Genomic DNA, 18,968 nt, shown 5'->3' on the forward strand with positions numbered 1-18,968 from the left:
AAATGTTGTTCTCGCTCACATAAAAGTGTGGCGGCCTCCAAGGCCTTTCTCGCAGGTGTCCCAATTCAGGACATCTGCAACGCTGCGGGATGGTCTACGCCCCTGACCTTTGTCAGGTTCTATGGCCTGGACATGCGAGCCACTCCAGGCTCTTCCATCCTCTCGCCCTAGATGTGCTCCACACGGGGCAGGGATTGGGAAGTCTGGTGCCGTGGGTATCTCGTTCCCCTAAGCGTCTCTCCCATTTTAGCTTCAGGTGGAACTATATGCTGTCAAAGCAAAAATAACTATATAATATACAGGTGCATCTCAATAAATTAGAACGTCGTGAAAAAGTTAATTTTTTCTTGTAAGTTATTTCAAAAAGTGAAACTTTCATATATTTTAGATTCACTGCATGTAAAGTAAAACATTTCAAAAGTTTTTTGTTTTAATTTTGATGATTAGAGCTTACAGCTCATGAAAGTCAAAAATCAGTATCTCAAAATATTAGAATATTTACATTTGCGTTCAAAGAACAAGAGATACCCGGAATTTATACTGTAGGGAATCTCTTGTTCTTTGAAGCCACAATAATGGAGAAGACTGCTGACTTGGCAATGATCCAGAAGACGAACACTGACGCCCTCCACAAAGAGTGTAAGTCACAGAGGGTCATTACTGAAAGGTGTGGCTGTTTACAGAGTGCTATATCAAAGCATCTTACATGCAAAGTTGACTGAAAGGAAGAATTTGGGTAGGAAAAGGTGCACAAGCAACAGGGATGACTGCAAGCTTGAGAATACTGTCAAGCAAAGCTGATTCAAACACTTGGGAGAGCTTCACAAGGAGTGGACTGAAGCTGGAGTCAGTGCATCAAGGGTCACCACGCTCAGACATCTTCAGGAAAAGGGCTACAAGCCACTTCTGAACCAGAGCCAACGTCAGAAGTGTCTTACCTGGGCTGTGGAGAAAAGAACTGGACTGTTGCTCAGTGGTCCAAAGTCCTCTTTTCAGATGAAAGTAAATTTTACATTTAATTTGAAAATCAAGATCCCAGAGTCTGGAGGAAGAGTGGAGAGGCACAGAATCCATGTTGCTTGAAGTCCAGTGTCATCTGCTGGTGTTGGTCCACTGTGTTTTCTGAAGTCCACAGTCAACACAGTCATCTACTAGGAAATTTTAGAGCACTTCATGCTTCCTTCTACTGACAAGTTTAATGGAGATGCTGATTTCATTTTACAGCAGGACTTGGCACCTGGCCACACTGCCAAAGGTACCAAAAACTGGTTCATTGACCATGGTGTTACTGTGTTTGATTGGCCAGCAAACTCGCCTGACCTGAACCCCATAGAGAATATATGGGGTATTGTCAAGAGGAAGATGAGAGACACCAGACCCAACAATGCAGATGATCTGAACGCTGCTATCAAAGCAACCTGGGCTTCCATACCACCTCAGCAGTGCCACAAACTGATCACCTCCATGCCACGCCGAATTGAGGCAGTAATTAAAGCAGAAGGAGCCCCTACCAAGTATTGAGTACATATACAGTAGATGAACATACTTTCCAGAAGGCTAACAATTCACTAAAAATGTTTTTTTATTGGTCTTATGAAGTATTCTAATTTGTTGAGATAGTGAATTGGTGGGTTTTTGTTAAATGTGAGCCTAAATAATCACAATTAAAAGAACCAAAGACTTAAACTACTTAAGTCTGTGTGCATTGAATTTATTTAATACATGAGTTTCACAATTTGAGTTGAATTACTGAAATAAATGAACTTTTCCACGATATTCTAATTTATTGAGATGCACCAGTATAAAAATACATTGTAACTTGTAACTGAAAATGTTTGTTTTTGTGCAATGCTACTACATCTACCTATACATCAATAGATGTCATATAGGATGATTGCGATATCGTCTAATGCAACACATGTTAAAACAAAAATTAAAGTGCATAAAGTGCATTAGTTAAAATGTTTAAGCCATTTTCCTCATAAATACTTGAAATCACCTAAAGAATGTTTTTCTGTCCTGATGGGGACATTTTGTAGGCAAAACGTGACCCATTCACTCCCTCCCTCTTTGTTCCATGTCAATTAAGTTTTTTGAAGAGTTTGATGAATCTTTTGAACTCTGGATTATTACAGCCTGACTGCATTGACAGAGGTGTAATTTCTCAAAATGTGAGAAATGAGTATACAACCCCCCCCCACACACACAGCTCCTGGTAAAAGACTGTGAGCCTAAAATTGCTGTTATTTAATTATCACAGCGGTGTTGACAAAAAAGCAGCACAGAAAGGGAGTGAATACGTGTGTGTTTTTCCATATAGAAAACAGCAGCAGTGCGTTTTCTGTTAGTGAATTTAATGGGACAAGAGAAAACCTCCTTGCAAAAGCCAATGCTGTTTAATGCCAGCACTTAGCACTGACAAAGCTCAGCAGCTGAACATGAAGATGCTTTCGAACCGAGTGAGTTCTCACCTGAAAGAAGACAGCCATGGCCGCAATTACTCGCTTTTCCCGTATGGCTGTGTTAAGACTGTCAAAGTCGTCTGAGTTATACATGAAGATCTGCATCTGTGTGTGAAAGAGAGAGAGAGAGAGAGAGAGAGAGAGAGAGAAATGTGAGAATCCTGTAAATTGGAGACCTTTAGCCAATCAGATTGTAATGCTTACATTATCACAGACAAAACACACATAGTCCATTATCAAATCTAATATCTCATAATCTCATGGCCTCTAATCTGTCCCATCCTGTAATCTCCCGAGAGCGCTCAGCTTCCTCATGTTTCCGTTTCAAACGTCAGGCCTTGTCCATCCTCTTATCACTCTGATGGGATCTTTGGCAGTAGATCAGGCTAATAAATGTGCTCAACTCTCCACGGACTGCAACACCGCCTGTCTAAATTGGCAGCGGCCATCTGTTATTCTCCATTGTCAATACCTTTTCCCACAAAAACGCTTCAAAAAAGACAACAAAGATGAACGGTAGTGATCTCGTTGGCAGATAGTGATCAGTATTGTGTCAGTAAAAGGCGTAGATTTAGCAATGGAGAAACTGAACAGAATCCTGTTGAGTTCCGAAAGGAGGTAGAAAAGGAGGAAACAATAACAGCTACATACAAAAACATAAATGCTTGCATCTTAAAATAACTTTCCATTAAACCAGAGTCGCTCCATCATTCTGCTGTCTTAGTGATGATGGTTTGGGATGAGTAATCATCAGTGTATTAAAATCAAAATCAGTGTATTAAAAATGCAATTCATAAATAAAATGACTAATTAGAGCTCTTCTATGACGATAGTGTTTTTAATTTCTGATTTCAAAAGTATTGTCATACAGTCAAAAGTCAAAAACTGTTCTGATATAACAATGAAGAAAGAAAGAAATAAACAAACAAACAGGAAATTATACCATAGAAAGGACATGTCAAGGTCAATAATTGTCTTAAAATATCAGATAATCAGATAATTTAAAAATAAATATATCTTTTTAAAATAAATCAAAAAAATTTTTTATAGTAAGGCAAGGTTGTCATTTGGTCCGACCCAAAAAATAATTATATTTCTGAATTGATTCATTAAAAAAACCCTTTTACATATATTTTAAATAAACTGTAAAATTTTAAGAATATTGATAAATATATGGACACAAGTATTTAAGGTGTATATGCTAAATGGTCAACCGATATTGTTTTTTTGACAGCCGATGCCGATATCTTGGAAAGCAGGGTGGTCGATGGCCGATACAAAGCCGATATAATTTTACTTATTTTAATTAATATTTAAGAAATTTGAAAATGGATTAAAAAATAAATGTAATATAAACATACTTATACTTTAGATAGGGTGGCCATATGTGCCAAAGTAGGTGATGTCTAGATGTCATCCAAAGTAGGTGAGATCTACAGAGAATGATCAAAGCGATGCAAATATGCGCACGTGTTTGTTCGTTCGTTTGACTTGAAGCGTCGCTGTGCATCGATCAAAAAAGACACCAAAGTAGGCGCGAGAGCAATTCAAAAGCATAAGAAGCCGTCTGCTCTGCTCTGCTCTCTAAAGCTCTCATGAAAGTCACACAACGATCGACCTGCACAGTGCAAACAGCCAAAACCTGGATATTTTAGGAAATATATAAATCCTGGCAAGGGTGTGCAAAATTCACAAGATCTCAACTAGATTCGATTAAGTCTGCAAGGTTATTAGTCATTCAAAGATTTGTTTAAATGATATAAATGCCTATTTGCTGAATGCTGACGGCAAACGAGAAAATATTATAATGTTTGCCTTTCTATTACTAATAATATTAAAGCAATCATTATAATATTTTTTGTAAACGTTTTAATTACTTTGTTTAACAGTTCTATCTGATTATTACACAGACTTCTGTCCTGTAACAGACAGAACTGTTAACGACGACAGCGAACAAGAATGAGTCAGGGAGAATGTGAGCGATGTGTGCTCAGGCGCTGCCGTTCTCAGTGCCGTCAAAATAAAAGTCCCGCCTCGAACGCATCGGCTATACAGGAAAACTTATCGGCCGATACCGATATGCCTTGGCGATATATCGGTCAATAATAATAATATTAATAATTATTATTTTTATTATTTTATTTTTTATTGTTAAGAAAACATATGAAACCAACATGAGAGTACATTTCTAAAAGCTTGCCACATTTGTTTTAACTTGATTTTAACCTTTTTTATGGCACTGGCCACATGTCAGAATAGAGTCATGTGATTAGGGGATGGGTTAAAAAAGCGGTCTGATTACATCAGATGAAAAGAAACTTGTTTTAGAGACAGGGAAAATATTTACATTGTGATGAAAGATTACAAAGACTTTTCTTTGGAATAACATACACATGAATTTTTAACAATAACATCAGAAAATGTGAAAGATGTTTTTTTCCTGAAATTATTCAACAATTCAGGAGAAAACATCAACAATGAATTTTACATCACAGAAAATCAGTAGCATTACATATATAGGCCTCAGTTCAATGCTCTTAAAATGATGAAAGAAAGGCTTGTTGCCTACCACATCAGCTTGTTTCTCCTCACTTCTCTGTTAGCATTGCCAATATTATGCCTGCCGCATTTTCTCGCCTCTGTAATCCTTACACGAGGCCCACTTTGATCTAATTCAGTCTCAAACACCTCCATAGTTTCAGATCACAGATCGCACGCCGCATGCCGTAGAATTCACGAGCCTACGGGCCTGAGCTTAACACCTCTATCTGCGGCGTTGTCTTACAGGCAGTGATTAATGAGATAAATATCTGGGCAACTTCTGAGAACACGCTCTCAAATGAAAGTAAACAGGAGAGAGTGAGGGAGATTAACATAACAGGGTCGTGAGTATCTTAACCTCTCACTATTGGAAGCTGTCTGCAGTCTGTTTGTATTCAAGCGGGAGGAGAGGTGACAGACTGTGACGCTTTCTCCATACAAGACAGAGAATGACTAACATTACGCTGAGAATCACACGAAAGACACGCCAGACTTTACAGGGAGATAAGCAAGTGTAGAAACCAGTGATGTTGATTTTTGAACATTTTATATAGGCTTTTTTTTCAGCCTTTGTTTTATTGATTGTTGAAAGCAGCTGGAATACTAACATAATATATAAGGTAAACTATTTTTATTTTTTTTACTAGGGAATTAGAGTAGTTTTGACTGAATTTTGAAGTGTATTTGACCGTTAATATCCTTAGGCATCTGAAAGCAGCTGTCTAAAAGACATACCATATGAGTACTGAAAACAGTTAGTAATTGGTTTTACCGATACACACACACACACCCACACACACACACACACACACACACACACGGTCAAATACATTTCAAAATTCAGTCAAAACTACTGTAAAATATATACTTTTATACTTTTATTTAGCAAGGATCAAAAGTGACAGTAAAGACATTTAAAATAACAACAAAAAAAATATTTATTGAGCACCAAATCAGCATATTAGAATGATTTCTAAATAAATTGTAATATTTTACCACATTGCTGATTTACTGTATTTTTGATCAAATAAATGCAGTCCTTGCAAGTACAAGCAACTTATTTCAACGACATTGAAAATCATACAGTACATACATTTGTTTTTTTTTTACAATATAATTTTTTTGTCCTATAATCCTGCTTTGAGGAGTGTCTTTATGCATGGAATACCCGAACCTACTTTATATACAGTATAACTGTAGTAGTAGGTTCTTTATTCTGAACATCCATGGAGTTTCCACTGTACTCAGTGCTCTGTAAAAGTCTATAAATGCTAACAGTCATGAGTGTGTGTGTGTGTGTGTGTGTGGGAGGGTGATAGACTATGCTAAACACTAAACCACCAGAGGCTTCATTACAGAAATGTCAATAATTTATTCTGATTCATGAAAGAATGAAAATTATAGCAGTAGGGAGAGAATGAACCTTGTGTCAGGTCACCTTTACAGTGCAACATAAACACAAACAGTCGTGCACACTCGCATACATGCAAATACATGCAAACGCACAAAGGCACTAAAGGGCATTGTTCAATCAAAATGCAATGGAGCAGAATTTACAATAATGGAGCATCGTGCTTAAACCCTGTAAAATAGATGAATAAATACAATAAAAACACAATATGATGATTAACCCACCAGAGGCTTTATGCAGTTAAACAGTTCTACACAATCATTAGTAGTGCTTACTAAGGGTATGCATCATTTTCATACTTGGATTCTGGGATATCAACAAACCTGTACATATTACAAATACAAGTCCAGATTAGATTTTTGACAGATTGACAACGAAGTGGGAAATCTCTCACATTTACATTAACCTAAGTCATATCTAGAGACCCTTCATAGACAGCAACGGAACTAGAAAGGTAGTAAGGATATCGATAAAATAGTCCATGTGACATCAGTGGTTCAACCTTAATTTCATGAAGCAACAATTTCTTCTCTTCCCTGTCAGTCTTCGACACGCATTCACAAGAGTACCACGATGCATGAATTATTGATGATTCATTTTGCACTACACAGACAGTTATCCAATCAAATGCTCTAGAATGTGAAAGCCCCGCCCCCTATGACTGACTTCTTGTTAGTTGGTTGTACATTGTTGGTTGTACTGTCTATGTATGAAATGTGTAAGTATAGGGAAAAAAGAGCTTGCAAGCAAACAACTCACAAACCTGGAGCAAAGGGCAATAATATCGACATTTATGTGTAAACATAAACACATATAGGCTTTTACCTCTGACAGGCCAGAGAAGCCAAAGGGAATAAGCAGCCCTCTGACAGCTCTCTGTGTGTGTGAGAGAGAGGAGCGAGTGTCTACTCTGAGATCATTAACACACAGGTCACTCACAGGTATCTGTGTCTTGTATGTACTTAGATAAGTGTGTGTCTGTGTTTGTATATGAGCGGATCTCTGCAGAGTTTCATTAGCACACAGGTCAGGCACGACTCGTGAAATCCTCCGCTCTGGTTACACATATCACTTACATACAGTCGCTGTTAGCCAAATGGGCAAACACACACAAGACAAATGGAGCTAAAGAGTATGACAATGCTAACAGAGAGCAATATATGAATTTTTTAGATGTTGTAAAACAATAGGCTGCGTTTTGAGAGGAGTCGAGAAAATCGGGCAGCAGAGAGGAATTCTAAGCATGTCTCCAAGGCTCAGTGGATTGATAGCACACGTCCTTTATCAAAATGACTATTCAGTGTAGTGATGGGAAGCCTTTTTAATTTCTGCTCTTCTGAAGTATTTATTTTAATGAACTGCATCAAAAAAAAGAAAGAAACAAACAAACAAAAAAACACACACATTACATCACATGCTCCCTGTTTATGTTCCTTGTAAATAAATGGTATTTTTCATGAATACCGTTCAAGACTTTTTTTTTTTCTCCCTCAAACAAATGGTCAGATGTTCTATAAAGAAAATATTAAAGAAACATTTTATATGATCAATTAATGTTGTGATGTTTGTAGATTTTGATACCCTGCTAAATGTAATATATATTTTTTTTTACATTAAAAGATTAAATAAACTTTTAAATTAAAAACCCTGGCAAAAAACAAAACAAAAAAACAAACAAGCCAGAATGAATAACAGGGTTGAAAATATGGCCTAAATTATGTTGTCTCTCAGAAGGAACTAGTCACCAGGGACCAAATATTGGATTGTAGCTATCAATAATAAACTTATAATAAACTAGAAGTATTTGTTTTATAGTTTATAACAGGGTTGAATATTTCAGCATGAGAATACCTGTACCTGACAAACAAATCCAAATATAACACTACAATTTGTGTAATTTCTTTAATTTTTTTTATATTTTTACTTCCGTCTATGTTCTAGATATGGTCCAAATGACACAATTTCTTTAATGTCTAAATTTTAAGCAATGTTACATTTCTTATAATGAGTCATGCAGTAACTGGGTTATATGCCAAATGTGTGAAACAGATAAATATTATGTTGGTGGTAATTAAATGAACTGAATATCAATTAAATAGATTTTGTTGGATACAATAGAAAATGCCTACTAATTGGTCAGTTAGCTGTATGAAGCAGTCAGATCAACCAAATGATGTGTTTTCCTCACAACAGTCAACTTAAGAGTGTTTGATCATCTGCAATTCATCAATAAAGCATTTTCTGTCAAGCACTAGAATGGCAGCAGATGTTTTTTTCTCTAGGTGTAGGGTTTTGAACATATGCAAACAGTGTCGCTTTGCTGATTATGCACTCTTTAACAGATGTTTCGGCAACTGATAATCCTCCTGTGTGGTACAATTCCTCTAACATGGAAGAATCTTCAAAAGCTACCACTAAAATTAGCTACAACTGAAAAAAGGCACAATATTACGCATACGGGTGGAGGTAGCCTAATCGCTAAGGCCTTGGGCTGCTAATACAAAGGATACAGGGTTCAATCCAAGGTAAGAGGTGGAATCGGGCAGTTACTGTGATCACAATCCAGCTTTGTAACGATTGTGCCCTTTAGCAAGACACTTAACCACAGGCTGCTCCATAGGGACCGTCCCTGAAATTAGTCACTGTAAGGATGATCAGCAGGCGCTAATGGCGACTTTCACAGAATTCTCACTGAGATGCTGTTTCTGAGGCGGCTTTGAAGAACATTATGATTTGGAATTCACAGATTAAAATCTAAATTAGTTATCCTGCTCCACAGAGAGACGGGCCTTGATCTATAATCAGCTTTCTTCCTCTACCTTGTCATCTTGTTCGCTTTGTTCTACAGAGCAGACCTGCCCATACTGTAGATCAGTGCTTCAATCCTGAGACACATAACTGGTCCTGAAGTCATGGGTAGGGAAACTCACTCAACCTTCTGCAGAAATTGCTGAGCCATTATTTGAATTATTATATATTTTTTTTGCCTTGAGACTTACCAGCCACTAAAATTCCAGTAACAACAAAAGGGGCTTTCGAACTTTCTTATAGGAACTAGACAGCATGTTGGTTCCTAGAGAACCAATTTCTCCCTCGGGCCGTTTTCCTGGTTGCATTTGCACCTGCAGCAAGAACTCTGAAGTGGCCGACAGCAACGTCTTTATGAGCGATATTTATAACCTTCAACAAGTGGATAATGGAGGACGCCATGATCGGAGCTGTTCCTCGTCAGGAACTCGAGCTGCGTCCGAGAACGCTAGGGGAACACCTTCAACGTGAGCGGCTCTGAATATCGTGTGCAACCTATCCAATGTATGGGCGAGACGTCACGGAAGGAGTGATGTAATGGCAAACTGGTATAGAAGCACACGCGGTGAAACCGGCGTCAGCGTTCTGTCATTCAGCAAAGCGCTCTGTGTGGACAGTTCTTGGCAAGAAAAAAGGACTCATCGATAGTTAAATGTATGATATACTTACATTATAACTTTATCAACAAGAAAACACGGCTGCAAGGTGAATCAAACCTCTGATAAGTTGTCCTTGCAACAACTCTGAGGGGGTTTCCACAACATCAACATTCACAAAGCCCGAGGTAAACAAATGGATTCATCTAGGATCTTCTCCTGAGGAGAGACTGCAATTCTCCTTACACCAAATGGAGGACGAAGGGAAAAAACAAGCATCATCACCTCAGGGGAGGCTCAACTTGGTTTCTTATGTTCTTTTGTTTCTGAAAAACACGCAAGGTAACCCTGCCGAGAACCGAGCCGACGACGGACAACACCGAAACAAGCCTAACTGCCATCAGAGAGGCTTTGAATGCGGAAGCCCTGCTGTTCTTCAATGTGGGAATCGCTTCAAATCTCCCAAAATGACTACAACTACCCCTTTCTCCGAACCACATGAGGTCTTTATGTCCTTTCTGCTCACATTCCCATCAGGGTCAAGGTCAGTGTCTAGGACTACGCTTCCCTTTGGCTGTTGGCTCCCCGTTGCTACAAGACCATCAACGGCTCTTCAGAACTTCAAAGCGTGGTGAGGAAGTGTCCTTTGACCCGCTAATTATAAACCAATCAGGAGCATCTCGTTTTGCCTCATAGGGAAGCAGATGTCTGGGATTGGCAGGGTTTCTCTCTCTTGTGCAAACTGTTTCTGTCTTTCTGTGCAAATATATTGACCTGCCTCTCAATTCAAACAGGAGCCAATTAGCCATTGCCGCTGAATTAATTTAGCTTTTGTTTTATAAAAGACTCAATCGGTGTCCCCGGTGTTTGTTTGCAGCTCAGCCATCCATCAAGGTCAACAGGGTTTTGAATTAGAAATAATAAATGAATACCAGAAATAATATATAACCCAGAGAATTACCTGTCATTAAGAACTCTAAACCTTGCCTGAAGTGGACATTGTGTTTGGCGACTGGCTCAAGTTTTCAAAATCAAAGAGCAAATGAAGTATTGACAAACTGGCACTTCCTCTTTGGGACTGGGCCGCATTACAATGCAGGTGGCAGAGCGCGTCTACATGCAACACGTTCTGGATGAGTGCACAAGCTCTAGTCTATTTGTCTCACGGACCCTTGTGCTATTCAAATCAACTCCCGCGCTGTCTCGGATGTTAATTATGTCGGGATTGGGACAGTTTTAAACACAAAGACCAACTAAAAGGTGTAACCTCAGAAGAAGATAATGCTCACCAGCAATCAAGTGCCAGAGCTAACGTGCATCAGATGAAGTCAAGGTCAGAAACGACTTGCTAAAGTTTGTTTTGTTACATGTGTGGAGAAATGAGAGATGGTCTAGCACAAGATCAACCAGAAGACAATAACGCTCACCTGAAATAACTGGTGCAGACAATCAGACTCTTCGGCCATTTTCCCACAGTGTACAAAGGAATCAAGGTCACAAACAGTTCTCTAAAGTTTGTTTTGTTAGATGTTCGGAGAAATGAGAACACACCTATCTTTATCTTTCTCATCACATATTTAACAGCAGAAAGCATGACATTAAGAATGCAACAAGAACTCAAGTCTAATGCATGTGTAATTAATCATATCAGCTGGTAGGTGACAAGTTAATGGATCATCATAATAAATATTCCATATGCTCTCATGGTGGCATGGTTACACACACACACACACACACACACACACACACACACACACACACACACACACACACACACACGTTGGTTTTTGTGGTATATGGGGACCTCCATAGACGTAATGGTTTTTATACTGAACAGACTGTGTGTGCTATTGCCCTACACCAACCCTACACCTAAACTTAGCCCTCACAGGAGACTTTGTGCATTTTTAGATTTTCAAAAAAACACAATTTAGTATGTTTTGTAAGCCTTTTGAATTACGGGGACATAGGCAGTGTCCTCATAAACCACCTTCATATTGTAATACCTCTGTCATACCCATGTCATTATACAAATTTGTGTCCTCATAAACCACATAAACATGCACACACACACACACACACACACACGCACACACACACACACACGTGTGTGTGTGCACGTTTACTTAGCTATCTACATGGGGACATTCCATAGGCGTAATGGTTTTTATACAGTACAAACTGTATGTGCTATTGCACTACACCTACCCTACACTACACTACACTTGTTTTGTTTTAGATAATTCACTTATATTTTGTATTTCAGTAGTGATTTTTCTGTTTGTGTGTGAATTTGTTTTCTGTAATTATTATTATTATTTTTTTCTCTTCTCTCTCCATATGATGTGTATATGTGTGATGCTCTGTATTTGTTTTTAGGGTGACTTTTTAACATTCTGTCAAGGGTCTACAGATGAAAAATAGCCTTTTGGGCTAATTCTGGCACGTTTACATTTATGTTTATTAATGTGCATTGCCCCTGTAAATAAATAAACTAAACTAAACTACAACTAAACTTAGCCCTCACAGGAGACTTTCTGCATTTTTACAATTTAAAAAAAACTTTGTTTAGTTTATTTTTAAACCCATTTTACAAATGAGGACGTCCCCAAAGTGAGGGTTTTGGAGATTTTGTCAGGTTTACTTCACTTTTGGGTACAAATTTGTCCCCAAAATATGGTTAAGTAGGTACACACACACACACACACACACACACACACACACACACCCTAGCTTATCCATTCCTCTTAATGCTGAATTTGAGTGACGGGACACATATATCGATTTCGGCACTTTATCCCTTTAAAACAACGGCCGTCACCGTGAGAAAGCAAAGGAGATAAATGAGCACTGCGGCCCGCAGGGAGCTGAGCCTAAAGATTTCTCGCTGACCGAATGTCCGCTCCACAGCTCCAACATCCTTCCTCCTTTACTTTATATCTGTTTACTCTTATTGGGCACTTTCACGAAAAAAGGGTACAAAATAGTAGCTGTAAATCTTAAAAATTAACTCTGAAAAAATTATTAAAATACACATATAATTTTCGAAAAATGTGTTGATTTAACCATAAGAACATGTTCGTCAAAATTCATTTTCGAATGAATAATTAGGCAATTCTGTTACCACATAGGCAGATAAGCAACTCTGTTACCAGAAGTTAAAATAGTTTTGACCATCATTTGCATGATTTAATTTAATAAAAACAATGAAACATTAAACATTAGCTAAAAGTAAATGAGTAACCATTTAAGAATATATTCTTATAATAAATAGGGTAACAGGGTTGAATGAACCAACATTTGCAAAAGCTGAAAAAAATAAAATAATAATTTGCCATACTGCAAATTACTACTAAAAGGGTAACTTTGTGTTTTAAAAATGTGTGCCTGGCACTGTTAGAGTGTGCATTTTAGAAGTCTCCTATAAAGAGATGGTTCTACGTTTAAATTTAGTTTAAACTCAATTCTTACGTTATTCTTAAAACCAATTCATTTAAACTCAATTCTTGTAAAGAAAATAAAGACAGAAACAACGATTGCCACTTCTGGCCACCCCTAGTTTTGTCCCTGTTACTGACATTATTTTTTTGGTTTTAATATGGTCAACAGATCTGAAGTGTGACAAAAATTCACCATTTCTCTTTAAAAACACTGCTTACAATATGCAAGGATTTCAAACGAGCTATTTGTCATGCTAGGTTAATTTTATGTTAGTGTATGTTATGTTAGATGTGGTCTTCTTGAGCAAATCCTTGGCTGAACAATCCAAATGAATTGGACCTGCAATAATTTCCATACGGTGGTTTTTGACTGATCCCCAATTCCTGTTTCAATTTTAATATCCTTTAAGGTGTGTAAAGCCACACGCTCTTTGAACTAAAACTATAAACGAAAAGGAAAAAAACACTCTCTTTTCTGAATCAGAAACAATCTTGCTACCTGCAGCGCGCAGACATTTTGAAACGGTCTTGTGGAGTTTATTGTCAAGTTCAGGATGAGAGAGGGCAGGGTGCAAGCAGACAACCTCTAATACCTGTAATATAAATGGTAATAGTGCCATGCTTCTTCTGAATCCCAAAGAGCCAACCTGGGAGTTCTACCTCAGACGAGACCTGTTATTCCTCCCTGGGCTTTGTCTCTAAAGAATGCACTGTGCACACCACACTTTGCCAAATTGAATTTATCCCGTATTGACATCTCTCCAGGTCCCACGGTTGGAGGTGCGCGTGCACACACACATCACGCTGACATTCACAAGGACAGACATGAGAGAAAACCTTGCTTTATAGAGCAGGACCCAACGTGTAGTATGTGTGCAGTGAGGACAAACCAAACAACAGGAGCGTGTATTTATGTTTGTATTAAACAGCACAAGGCTAATTAACACGGCCAGCACAAATAGTATGTGACAAAAATCACACAAAGAATACAGGGCATCAAAGCTGTTTAACAGGGTGGGACATTTGACTCAATGTGATGATATATATAAAGAAAACAGCCAAAACTTTGCCTACAATAAGCTGTCAACAATATTATTAATTTTTATTATTTTAATAATATATTTTAAATTCATTTATATTCATTTATAATCCCATAAATTAGAGAAAACAATATTTGATTGATCATTTTTCCTCACAATAATTTGGGTAACAGGGTTGAATGATTGTGCTTGATGGGGTCCGTCAACATTACAATATTTGAAAAAAATTACGAAAACAAACCAAAACAAACCAAAACAAAACAAAACAAAACAAAACAAAACAAAAGAGCTGGAAGCAACAACATTACAAATTTAGCCTAAATTAATCTGTCACTCAGAGCTAGTTTATTAACACCAAATATTACTTTTAATATTATTTATAATAATATAGAAATAATATTTAGTAGTACTGATAAACTTTTGATCATTTCCTCACAATACATTGGGCTGCTTCATCTTTCTTGCTCTTTTTGTCTCACCAACAAAGATTGTAAGCTATGTTAGCACACAAATAACAAAATAGTCTATAATCGATGCTTTATCTATTCATATTATCCTTCTGCTGCAAAGAATGATGGGAAATGTAGTTTTGCCATGCAGTCCTGTAACCTCACAAAAAGGCTGAATGAGCAGAATTCCTCGTTTGCTCTTCTTCATCAAAAGCACAACTCTCTCATACTGTAATTAACCAAACCATCTTGAAGAGCACCTTACAGGGGTCAGAGAACGATCAAGAGTATAGATTTTACAGTACGAGTTCACAGCTTCGTGACTGCCTGGGAAGTGCTTTGACCTTCTAATGAACCGTTCCTCAATTCGCGCCCAGCGCCAGAGCTTTTCAAACCATGCATCAAGGCCACACAGTGTCGCAGAAAGAGAGAAACGGATAGAAATTATTGTCTTCTCATCCTTCTTCCCAGAAAATGAAAGAGCAACAGAGAAGCCCTGAGATCTGTAAAAGTGTCATGTGCCTTTTATTTCCCATTTCACGGGTATTACGTCTCTTCATAAAATACGGGGAACAGTGTTTTTGAGCAAAGAAAGGCAGGAGGGGACGGGATCTACGACAAGATTATCAAAAATGGTATCTAGCAAAGCAAAGAACTGGGACAACATCTATTTGCCCTCCAGGTTTCACATGGCTTTTAAAGAATGAATGTGTTTTTCAGTGTCAGAGGAGGCAGAGAGGAAAATATAATATTATGTCAGGAATTGGATGTGCCCCTTTTCTTGGAAGGGCAATAAAAAATACAAAGATTTAAAAAATGGCACGGCATGAATCCGTTATCTAAAAAGATTTTATAGGATGCTGTTCAGACACAGAGACGGAAAGCACGTACCATAAGGCATTACAGTAGAAAATAACTAATTTATGGCACAAATTCAGCTTTTGCAGTGTTGGAACACTGGAAATATGTGATATAAACTCACTTAATGTCAGAAAATATATATGGTTTGTCTTGAGGTTTCAGTGCTAATTAGTTTTTAAGTCATTACTTTGGGCCTTGTGCGAACGAACAACATCAGGAATTTATGACATGTCATTATAGTGCATTAACATTGTTGAAGTGGAAAATCGTTTTCCACTTGAATAATGCTTACAATGTTTAAGCTCCATGTTTTTTCCCTGAGTGTGTGCATGCTGTGAAATGGATTCCTCTTTTCATTCCATATTTAACTGTGTAGTGCTTTGTGTATATGTGTGTGTGTGTGTGTGTGTGTGTGTGTTATCTCACCCTGGCTAAACAAGGAAGAGCCTTCCAGGCTCAAGCGAAATGAGATTCTTTACACTTGTGTGTTGTATGTGGATATACACTCACCTAAAGGATTATTAGGAACACCTGTTCAATTTCTCATTAATGCAATTATCTAATCAACCAATCACATGGCAGTTGCTTCAATGCATTTTAGGGGTGTGGTCCTGGTCAAGACAATCTCCTGAACTCCAAACTGAATGTCAGAATGGGAAAGAAAGGTGATTTAAGCAATTTTGAGCGTGGCATGGTTGTTGGTGCCAGACGGGCCGGTCTGAGTATTTCACAATCTGCTCAGTTACTGGGATTTTCACGCACAACCATTTCTAGGGTTTACAAAGAATGGTGTGAAAAGGGAAAAACATCCAGTATGCGGCAGTCCTGTGGGCGAAAATGCCTTGTTGATGCTAGAGGTCAGAGGAGAATGGGCCGACTGATTCAAGCTGATAGAAGAGCAACTTTGACTGAAATAACCACTCGTTACAACCGAGGTATGCAGAAAAGCATTTGGGAAGCCACAACACGCACAACCTTGAGGCGGATGGGCTACAACAGCAGAAGACCCCACCGGGTACCACTCATCTCCACTACAAATAGGAAAAAGAGGCTACAATTTGCACGAGCTCACCAAAATTGGACGGTTGAAGACTGGAAAAATGTTGCCTGGTCTGATGAGTCTCGATTTCTGTTGAGACATTCAGATGGTAGAGTCAGAATTTGGCGTAAACAGAATGAGAACATGGATCCATCATGCCTTGTTACCACTGTGCAGGCTGCTGGTGGTGGTGTAATGGTGTGGGGGATGTTTTCTTGGCACACTTTAGGCCCCTTAGTGCCAATTGGGCATCGTTTAAATGCCACGGCCTACCTGAGCATTGTTTCTGACCATGTCCATCCCTTTATGACCACCATGTACCCATCCTCTGATGGCTACTTCCAGCAGGATAATGCACCATGTCACAAAGCTCGAATCATTTCAAATTGGTTTCTTGAACATGACAATGAGTTCACTGTACTAAAATGCCCCCCACAGTCACCAGATCTCAACCCAATAGAGCATCTTTGGGATGTGGTGCAACGGGAGCTTCGTGCCCTGGATGTGCATCCCACAAATCTCCATCAACTGCAAGATGCTATCCTATCAATATGGGCCAACATTTCTAAAGAATGCTTTCAGCACCTTGTTGAATCAATGCCACGTAGAATTAAGGCAGTTCTGAAGGCGAAAGGGGGTCAAACACAGTATTAGTATGGTGTTCCTAATAATCCTTTAGGTGAGTGTATATATACTTGTGTATACTGTTATTCATATGATTTATATCCCATACACACTCTAATAGTTTACAATTTGTGTCACTAAATATGCATATTCTTTGATTTGGTCTCTGACGTCAAATATAGCCCTGGACCTAGTACATATTAAGAGCCTGTTTGAAGACAAAATTAACACCAGAGTGAGAAGAAATGAAAAAAATAAAATCTTGTTTGTTTCTTCATATTTACTGTATGTTCCTTTGAAATAAAGCTAGAATTAAATAAAATATAATTAATTATATTAATATAGATAACTGCATTTCTTGTTTGTGTCTAAATATGTACTTACATTTTTCAATAGTTTATTAATGTTCTTTTTTATTCATTGAAATAAAGCTGAATATAAGTATTAGATAAAAAACTTTAAATCAAGATTAAAACTTATGTTGAAAAATAAACGTGAATTCAAAATATTAACAAAACTGTAAATATAAATAAATTAAAGTGCCCCAATTATGGGTAATGAAAGGTTCATATTTTGGATTTGCGAGTCTCCAACAACAGGTTGACATGCATGCAAGGTCAAAAAACACTTTCATTGTCTTATTATATGCATTTATTTTTACCTTCCTTGCTCAACAACTCCCAAACGATTCACACAACGATTCATTTTTCCAAACCCCTCTTTTGCGTGACGCTAATCGGTGGTGATTGGTCCAATTGGTCTCGTTTTCATTTCATGATGCCTGTAATGCTTGATAAAGCAGCGTTTGTGAGTTCAGTGCTGCTTTGTGTACAGCGATACCAAGGAAACTGTTATTTTACCGCTCCAGAAGCAGCACCTAGTGGCAAAGAATGAATTTTCATTTTCATTCAGACCAATGAGAAAAGACCAACAAGTGGTCGGGCAATATGCTAATATTATATATATGTTGACGTCACCATGAAACGGCTTGGGATTCGTTTTAAAAACGACTCGTTTCAATGATTCAGAGTCGACTCTTTATACATGGAGCACTTTCAGATTTAAAAGGATGCAGGATGTTTTCATTCACTTAGAGCTGTGTTACACACTGCATGAAAGATAATTTTCAAAAATCCATAACAAGGGCAAAATTCTTGCACCTCTTTAACTATAAACTATGCATGAGTAATAATAATTCAGCAATCATTCTGATATATGCAGAAAATGATTCATCAGACTGATTCAAACCACTTTTTCTGTGAGTGTTTTTGACCAGTTTCTTTAACCTTTAAATTTTTGTATCTATTTGGTGTTCCCGGTCCAAAATGACCAGCTTTAAAAAAAAAAAAAAAATTAGCTTGTGAACCATTCATTAGGCTACATTATCAGCAAATCTTGGACTTTTTGTTAACTTGTCTTCTTTTAGCACAGGTTTTATATTTCTTTGATTGGTCCTAGGCCTGACTGAACTGAGCTTACACACCAGTTTTGAGTGAAAAGTGCATTATTTGGGGCATTATTTTAAAAAACCCCTCTCTGGGTCAAAATGACCTGCACACAACAAGAAGGTTAAGAGACTCCTATGAGTAATCTGTTCATGCGTTGAAACACACTGAACATGCTGTACAGTATGCTTGTTTTTTTCATCCAGCCATCAAAAACAATATGTTTTCTGTGATTTATCTTGTTTTGTTTGT

At 37.9% G+C, this 18,968-nt stretch overlaps 1 protein-coding gene across 1 annotated transcript in view; it reads right to left on the reverse strand.

Moving 5' to 3' along the window:
- The window catches only part of LOC306854847 (receptor-type tyrosine-protein phosphatase gamma-like), a 274,645-nt gene that overhangs the window by 68,587 nt on the left and 187,090 nt on the right, over positions 1-18,968 (reverse strand). Inside the window, exon 5 of the mRNA XM_079393096.1 lies at positions 2,472-2,567. Within this exon, the coding sequence (XP_079249222.1) occupies positions 2,472-2,567 (96 nt within the window). The remainder of the gene's footprint in view (positions 1-2,471; positions 2,568-18,968) is intronic.

Source organism: Barbus barbus (assembly GCF_936440315.1).
Source record: "Barbus barbus genome assembly, chromosome: 35".
NCBI lineage: Eukaryota > Metazoa > Chordata > Actinopteri > Cypriniformes > Cyprinidae > Barbus > Barbus barbus.